Here is a 9,393-nt window from a genome sequence, read left to right as displayed (position 1 = left end):
GGGCATTGGCTTATTCAACAAGGTCAGATTTAAATCCAAAAAGGTCACAAATGGTTGCTACACCAAATTACCCACTTAGAATTTTTCCTCCAACATCAAAGAGTCCACGTTTCACTCGTGAACGACCTACGGGTGTTTGGTTAGAGATTTTGTCATGTACATGAGAGGACTGAAGCCTCACATAATCCATCTTCCAGCATATGGGTAAGTAGAGTGGGTACCAAAACACATCCCTTGTATGTTGTTCCTTCATAGCAGACTGAAGGACCTGTAACCCCTCTAGCTGGTGCGCAAAATCAGGTAGGGCGATGGCCACGGCGGCCAGTGGCTTTTGGTCGTAGTGCAAGGAGACTACATCTTTCACCACCATTACCTTGCCTCCCGCGCCAGCCAAGGCCCCGGGCCGTACAACACCATCGCCCTCACCCAATCCAGGCCCTATTAGGGTCAGCACTGCCAGCAAGTGGACCCAAAACATCTTTCTTATAAAATGAGTTGAAGTTAGAGGCGATGGTTATGAAGATGATTATGACGAGAGTGTGGGGTGATAATTTAACTAAGAGACTTGCTGGCAGAACCCAGCAAGTGGACCCAAAACATCTTTCTTAATAAATAAGTTGAAGTTAGAGGCGATGGTTATGAAGATGATTATGACGAGAGTGTGGGGTGATAATTTAACTAAGAGACTTGCTGGCAGAACGCAACTTTGCACGATAGTTATTATCAGCATGGGGAGGTGGCACCGTTCCTGAAGAAGAGTCTATAGGGGTGTCAAAGCAAGGACTGGAAGAAGAAGCATTTCCTGGTTGAGAAGATGAAGCATCTCCTAGTGGCTCCTCCAATTCTATGCCCCTTAGTGCACATTTGAGGGCATCAGCATGCACCCATTTGGTCTCTGCTTTAGACAAATCTTGTATTTAAAATTTACTGCCCATACGAAAGATGACATGGAAAGGGCCCAGGACTTTACTATCAAGTTTTGATTCACGCTCGTAATCTAGGGCAAAAACGAAATCATCTACATGAATGGTAACAACAGAGGCAGCTGCGTGTTTCTTACGTACCATTTCTGCATTTGAGAGGACCAAGTTATCCTGAACGTACTTATGAATTTTCTGAAAATTTGAGATGTGAACTTTGACATAATTATAGTGATTGTAGATCGGATTAGGCTTAGATTGAAACAAGGAATAAGGTAGTCTGTAAAAGCCATAGATGACAAAAAATGGAGTTTCACCAACTGATTTATTGATGGATTCATTACTTGATGCAGCTATCTGCGGGATCCACTCAGCCCAAATGGAACACTGATCTCCCACCATGTGATGCAGACTCTCCAATATCTTCCTATTCTGATGCTCTACGAGGCCATTAGAGGCTGGATAATGGGCAACTATATTGCTTTTTCTAAATCCGTATTGATGACAAATTTCTTCCAGCACTGAATTGTTGAACTCTGACCCCCTTATCAATTAGAATGACCTCTGGGGTTGTGAAAGGGCAAATGACTGAATTAACAAAAGCATGGGCAACTGTATTAGCAGACTTGTCATATAATGGAGCCAATATCACGAATCTGGAGAAATGATCGACTACCACTAATAGACAGAGTAAGCCAGATTCTGTATATGGCAGCTTCAGAAAATCAAGGGAGACAGTTTGCCAAGGCCTTGACGTACTGGGTATTGCAATGTAGGAGCAGGTTGACCGGTTGTTTCTATATTACGAGCACACGATAAACACGCATCAGAGTGCTCTTCTATATCCTTTCGCATAGTGGGCCAAAATTCGAAAGACATGCCTATCGTAAGTTTCTGTCTTTACCTGGGTGTCACGCATGAGGGGGGTCGTGGATTAAATGAAGAGCAGCAGGAATTAAGTCTATTGGAATGACTAGTTGCTTAACTTTGCGACGAGGCACATTGTTACCCCTGAGTACCGAGTTTTCGTAGAGGAAGTCATTAGACCCTAGGATACGCTATTCCATCGACCGAACTTCCCTGAAAACCTGTACAGTACACTATATGGAGCCGATTTTTCGACTCTTACAAAAGTAAAAAGTTATATCTACACGATTTGCCTATGTAATACTCTTCCCGTGATATACTCCATTCACTTATGGTTAACGCATCATGAAGTTTGGAGAAAGAACTCTTTGAGTCCCTTGGAAATGAGAGTATTTGCGAATTTTCCTTTAAATAATAATAATAAAAAAAAAATGAAGTATCGCAACAGGCTCCAAGGCTGGGCAGTACACGAGTCAGTCAAAAGATTCTAGTACCAAGAACGCGACTGCAACAGAGACGCTGATTTGAGTGAACCAAGAGACATTATCTAAAACCAGGGCATGTACTCTATCCCAATTGAGGAGTTGCCTTTATATTGAAGGGATGTTAACGAGAGAAAATGAAGTTGAATTAGATGCAAATAATGGTGAGATCTCCCATACCAATGACGGTCTAATGTCTCTATTCAGAAGGAACGAGTACAAAGTGGGACACGAAACAATTGAAAGTTTCTCCTTTCCTGGTCAAGCACCCATTAACGTTACTCATAACCTATGTACGGGACCAGCTTCAGAGAATGAGGTTTATGTGGCGTACTGACACGAAGGAGGGTTTGATAGACTTTGAAAACTAAGGATTTACAGAATTATACAACTACTTGATAATGATGCCTACTCTAGTAATGGGAATTTCACCATGATTTCAACTTCGACTGTGATATTTAATATCACAGTCGAGGTTGATAAACCTCGGTAGGTTATCCTAGAATTTCAGACTAATACGAATAACGATAAAAAGATAAACTGAGGCAAATTCAGTTGCTGTAACGTAAACCACGTCAGTGTTAACCTGAATTGTGAGTGGTACCCTCAAATGGATCAAGGACTGGATTTTGAGCAGAATATCTCCACTAGCGCTTACAAAATGCTGATCGATGATTATAACAACAATATCCACAAAGTGGTTTGTCATATCTCATTACTTGAAGGAAAGAAGTTGTATCCACGTTTAGTTTTTGACATCACCAGGCTGTCAAAACGGCTTGATAATTCTGCGATAGAAATTAGAATTAGGGTAAAATTCAAGAATATTATCTCATTACAAGCGAAAGTTTTTGGTTTCATCCTCTCAGACCGAGTGGTGAAATTAGAATCTAATTGTGAAAAAATGAACATCATCCACACACAGAAATAATAGTTGATTTAGCCAAGTTTGTTTATGCAGCAAAAAAAAAAAAAAAAAAAAATGCCATTTTGCACCAGCACAGGATACTGCTAAATTAATGAAATCAGCTTTGCTAGGCTGAAATTTGGCTGTGGCTGTTATATGATTATTTGCAGTTCCAGTATGTTGTGTAAATATATTTTTTTAAGAAAATATATTTCATAGACGTAACAAATGCATCTTTCTCTGTGTAGTAATAGTAGTCTTCTGACAAACGAGCCCTATGATGTCGCCAATGAACGATATTATTCGTCTGGGCTAATTTTGCAGCTGAGTTTATTCCAGTCGCACATCGTAATACGTACACCCACAGGACTCTTTCACACCCTGGTACCTTTAGCTTTAAATTATCCCTATTGTTTATTACTCTTTGGTGAGCCTGACAAACGATTGTTCAGTGACTTCGGTAAAAATGTCTGTAATCGATCACCATCGCCTCTCAGAGTACACAGTATGAAAAACTGTATTTTGTTATCACTTCCAATACATCATACGCCCTCCCTTTAACTCCAATTCCTCGTTTTCACAACCTCAGATTTTACAAATAATCCCAGTACCGACGCCCTATTCATTTTATGCAAGGAAGAAATGTTTTACTTTCATACTTTTTTTTTTCCCGTCTGAAAACACTCTCAATGCGCTCTCTCTCTCTCTCTCTCTCTCTCTCTCTCTCTCTCTCTCTCTCTCTCTCTCTCTCTCTCTCAGGCAACTTCAACCGTTTTTTATCCCACCCAGGGAAGGCTATCATACTGTCAACGTCATCAAATTTTGGGCCATGGTCTCGAAATTCCGTTTTACATACTACATAACTGAGCAGGGCTTGTCCCGTGACCTCGGCCGTTAACCCTTACCTGTTTCCTTGACCTTTGACGTATTGCTCTAATAATCGATTTTTTTTTTTTTTTTAAATCCATGCCATAACCTAAGATCTACCACAATGGTGCAACTAAGATAAAAACGATATGAGTTGACTTTGCCATGTGACTTTGATCTTCAAACAGGTCGAAATTTGACCTTGCCCTACGATCTTGTCTTTTGACATACTGTTCTGAAATTCGAACTCCTTTGTTCTTGCCTAATCCTCAACCTGTCCACTAAGTTTGGTCTAATTCAGATAAAAATTATTTTTGTTGATCTTTCTTGGTCACTGATCATTTATAGTTCTCAAATAGAAAATGTCAACTCCTTGGCTGTCCCTCCTTCTCTACATCAAATATTGTAAAAATAACACACACACACACACACACACACACACACACACACACACACACACACACACACACACACACACCAAGCGTGGGTGTAGTGAAACACTGTAGCTGGTGCATGCAGAGCTCCAAGCATGCAAATGATAGTGGTACTTCATAGTTTGAGTTTAGTCCGAATATCATACAAAGTACATATTTTGCAGGCAAATAGTTATCTAAAAACGTACATTAAAATTATTTATCAAAGTCACAAATCGTGTACTCGACATTGTTAGACTGAGGTAAAGGACATAACCTCTGACTCAGAGGGCATATAAATTCATTGTATTATTTCTATCCCTAGTCAATATTATTCAGCTTTGGAGAAACTGTTCGAACTGAAAGAATTGGACAGAGTCCTCATCAACGTCTTTAGGGCTACCCTACTGTTCCTAGAGTGGATAACACAGTCAGGAGCAACAACAGTTAAACAAATATGACGTAGGCCAGCTGCATTAATAGGGCTGGAGCCAGAATCTCCACACGACGTTGTCTGTCGTACTGAGCAGGGAAGGCGGGTATTGCACCCTGGCCCGCCATCCTTCCAGATATCCCAGTAACTCATTCGTCACCACCTGGTATCTGCACCAAAGAAAAAGGAGGAAAACGGTTGTAGGCTTAATGCTTATCAATTTCACGAAGGTCATTTGAGCAAACTTTTTATTATTGTTTTCTTCCCGTAGAAGACGAAAAGCAAATATCAAATTAACAACCAGATCCACTTTTATACTCCTGGATGAACAGGGAAAGAAAGGGAGAAACAAACATTTTCCAACAGTCTCTCCGGCCTGAAAATCAAATTCGATCGTGGCCTGGATACAGAATACTACCACTGCATCACCACTTTCCTCCCGAGTGAGTAATGGGCTTACTGAAGAGACTGAAGGTGGTAGACGGTACAGTAATTGGCTGGCTATTGGAGTGTTGAGTGAGTGTACGAAGAAATATAAAGATTGAATTAGAGCATCCAGAAGATATGAACAAACATGACAATTTGAAAACAAAAAAATGCTTCCAAAAACACAATCACTATGCTTAGAAATTTAAAAAAAGCAGCACACTTCATAAACACAAACACTGCACTTCGATAGCAAAATAATAACACGCATGGAAAAAGAGCAACAAAACTTCGAAAACATACACCTTGCATCCAAAACTTGACACGGCGCCTAGAAAAGACAAAATATGCACCAATAACTCACTCCTCCGTCTGTGGGTTGATGGGTGGGAGGTCCTCATAGGGGTCGTGAGTGAGGTCGTAAAGGTGAGGCTCGTGTGTCAGGTTGTGCACGTCGGTGATGCAACTGCAGTACATTTTAGTCCCCCACCCGCACTGCGTACTGCCACTGTGCCATCGGGTTTTGTACAGGTATAGCTTGTATACATGTTCACCTGGGTAATAAGAGGAAGATGTAATAAAAGAATCTGTCTGATTATGACTTTTTTTTCTGTTGCATATCTTAGTGTTTCTCGAGCTCTGCCAGAGTCCCGTCTGGTTCGTTCCAACAAACAAAGCTGTCAAGTTTGCTATTGGTGATGCTTTTCTAGTAAATGACTTCTGGGGACACTACAGGAATGAAGTTATGATTCTAAAGCTTTGGGGAAGTTGGAAGCAAGAAGTCCATGACCTAGATTCACGAACAAAGATCGATTTCTAGTCATTACCACATTTTTTTTTTTTTTAAGAAAGTCAAGGAATGAAGCGTGCAGTCTTCTCATGTCATTTGTACCTCTTCAAAATATCCTAATTATCAGAGGAAAATTATTGTTCGTTAATCTTTTGCTGAATGAAGAATAATGAAAGGAGAGCTTGCAATCTTCTCATGTTCCTAGTTCTTCCCGGAAAATTACATATAAGTTACAAGGAATTGATCGTACATACTTTCAAGAGTCCCACGCCAGGCCTTTATCACAGGTAGTGTCCCAGGAGTTAACTTCATTGCTTTCAGCTACTGTTTCCACGAGACTGAGTTTTGTGGAGCGGAGGGGGGGGGGATTCTTTAAAGTTTTTGTATCGCAACTTGACTCTAGTCTTTGCTGTGGATGTTTGAATGTCTGAGAATCTAAGTTTGCCAATGCAAAATCTCTAGGGTAATGAAGTTAGGTAAATAGTGAAGGTAATAAGAATAAGTAGGAGGGAAGATTTTCAGTAAAGTAGGTTTAGGAGAAATGGAAGTATTATAAATACTGCGGGTAAGTGCGTAGATTAATGCGAGGATAGAGGGAAGCTAATTGTACATGCGACCAGTTAAGTCTGATGTATGTTGCCAACGAGTGACAGGCTGGAGAGAAAATATTTCAGACAATCAGTAGGTTATTAGATAGGTCGATATGGTCAGACAGAAGAATGTAATGGTTAGAATTGTAGTGATTTGCTGGAAAGTGTCAACAGATAAAGATTGCAAAAACCAGTGATAGAACTAGGGGTAGACAGAATAAAATAATAGATCAGAGTAAATAAATGCAACCACGTGTATAAATAAGAGAGGAAAAATGTATATACCCTGTAAGTTCTCGTAGCTTAGCAAATTCTGCATTACTTATTTAAGAATGCAGTCACTGCTCAAACAAGAATTATAGCATTCTTCCATATTTTACACGAGTCTGGCCTTTGTGTACATTGTTCTAAATATAAGCCGCTAGGCTTGGGGTGCTAGCTGAGATCATCACATCTCAGCCATTACACTGACTGTCAGACAAGGAAATGAAGGCCTCCCGAGGTTTACCTTTCAGTTCCCCATGGCATTCTAACTCCTTACGCCAAGACAGACGAAGTTCTTTTGGTTTTTAGTATTTGGAAATATTTAATGGCGTCCTAATGACAGATCATAATCTAACGTGTTCGGTGTCTTCAAAATGTATGCGCATTCAGGAACACATAGTATTTTTACTTGTGTCGTTCCAAATTCATATTTAGCCTATCCTGCTTGAGTGTTGTCTGTTTATCTTGGCACATAACCTAAACAGTTAATGCTGAGCTTATAATCTAGTGAATTTTTTTTTTCGGGGGGAGGGGGGACTGAGCATGTGCAGTAGCCTGTTTCTTTTTGAGTTAACATATCTCAGATTTAATATTAAGACCGTGACACGGGTTTCATTTCCAATAGGGGCTCATTTTTATCAGTAGAGGAACTACCTCCGTCATTCCAAGGCCCAACAACAAACTCTGTCCACGTAACTAAGAAAAGCAATTTTTTTCTTATTTTAGTCACTGGGAAATTCTAACTCCAAATATGGTACAAATTATCGTTCTGCCTCGGTGAACTTTTCCACCCAAGCTAGTGTTGGCTCGGAACTCTAGGAGCTATGCACATCGTTCATCCCAGTCTGATCCATTATTATGCAATGTAATATAAATTACTGAAAATTAACTTGTTAGCTATTTTTATTGTTTTGCCACAATAAGGAAGTTTCGCCTTCATTGTTTTTAAGATATGTGCAATAAAAAAAAAAATGAAGACCCTAAGGTAGCTTCTTGTGTAACATCAACAAGATCTGAGGACAAAGGTGTCGACGAACGCATGTGTAAATTTTACATTTCCCTCAATAACTGGCTAACTGCGTGCTTAACAGTAACCATGTTCTTTTCACATGATAACAGGAACCACAGCTATATAAATAGAAAGTTACAACGCTAAAACTTTTGTGGTTTTCTCTAAAATGTGTTGCAAAGAAAAAACTTTAGTACTTTCCACTGGGCTAAATGGCAAAATATTAAGCCAAAATTATTCAACAAACATTTTTATGGTAGGATTTTCAACCAAATAGTTGTTATTCAATTAGTTTCTGAGATACTTGAATTTCAAACATGCAATTTTGAGAATAAAAATGAGTAAATTACCTAGGGTACCTTCATGTATATCATCTAGATTGAAAAAAAAAAAAATGATACTGATGAAAGCAATATGCTTCACCATTAGTACGGCGAAGCTTAATTAACTAGAGTCACTGAATTTCCCCCCCCCCAAAAAAAAAATAATAATAATAATAAAAAATAAGAAAATGTGTACCCTGGCTCAGATCGCCAAGACCTGTAAGATGCACATTGGATAACAATCTATCTATCTATCTATATACCTAGGCTGCTTCCCCCAAGGAAAGGGAGGTAGCCGGGACAGGACGACACACTCCCCATTTACTCATCCATTCAAACACATTCCAACGCATTTTAGCCCCAAGGGGAGAACGGACAGATCCTCACCGCACCACACCGCACAAGGGTCAACTGCGCAATGCAATCAGTGACATCCACAGCAGGGCCCGACAGCAGAACTGGTTTACCCCTGCCACATCATAACAGACCCATCCCCTTACCCGCACCTGACATGACTAGCTGATCAGACCAAATGCGGGAGAATATCCCCTTAGGGCTGCGTCATCACTTATTCATTCACAATTTCTCTCCATTTATTTCTGTCATGCACAGCCACTGTTCCTTGCTCAACAGACATCCCTCTCACATCCAGTGCTCTCTGCACACTGTCCATCCATCCTATTCGTGGTCTTCCTCTCACCCTTACACCTCTCACATCAGATCTAGTTATCTTTTTCACCAATCGCTCATTATCCATTCTCTCCATATGCCCAAACCATCGCAACACCCTCTGCTCAACTCTACCAGCCATCTCCCGAACAACTCCAGTTCTCTTTTGCACTTCATCATTTCGCACTCAATCTATACGAGTCACTCCACACATACTCCTCAGACACCTCATCTCCATTACATTCAAGCTTTTCCTCTCTGCTACACCCATATTCCATGTTTCAGCCCCATATAATGCAGTCGGTACCACAACACCCTCATACAACCTTCTCTTTACATCCATTCTAAGCGAACGACATCTAAACACTTTTTTTATTCCTCCCAGCACCTTTCCTACTTCATTTATTCTAAACTTCACTTCTGCATCTATTCT

General features: G+C 40.2%; 1 protein-coding gene across 1 annotated transcript in view; it reads right to left on the bottom strand.

Annotated features, from left to right (window-relative positions):
* Nucleotides 1-674: 674 nt before the first annotated feature.
* Nucleotides 675-9,393, bottom strand: part of LOC145390990 (arylsulfatase F-like) — a 65,278-nt gene continuing 56,559 nt past the window's right edge. The window contains exons 7-9 of the mRNA XM_080265723.1: nucleotides 5,680-5,869; nucleotides 4,980-5,059; nucleotides 675-895 (exon numbers count right to left, since the gene is read on the bottom strand). Of these exons, the coding sequence (XP_080121849.1) occupies nucleotides 675-895; nucleotides 4,980-5,059; nucleotides 5,680-5,869 (491 nt within the window). The remainder of the gene's footprint in view (nucleotides 896-4,979; nucleotides 5,060-5,679; nucleotides 5,870-9,393) is intronic.

This window comes from Coenobita brevimanus, chromosome 16 (genome assembly GCF_032717465.1).
Source record: "Coenobita brevimanus isolate Jiangsu-jjx chromosome 16, ASM3271746v2, whole genome shotgun sequence".
Taxonomy (NCBI): Eukaryota; Metazoa; Arthropoda; class Malacostraca; order Decapoda; family Coenobitidae; genus Coenobita; species Coenobita brevimanus.
Note: the sequence above shows the minus strand (reverse complement) of the source record. Positions and strands in the feature narration are given on the sequence as shown.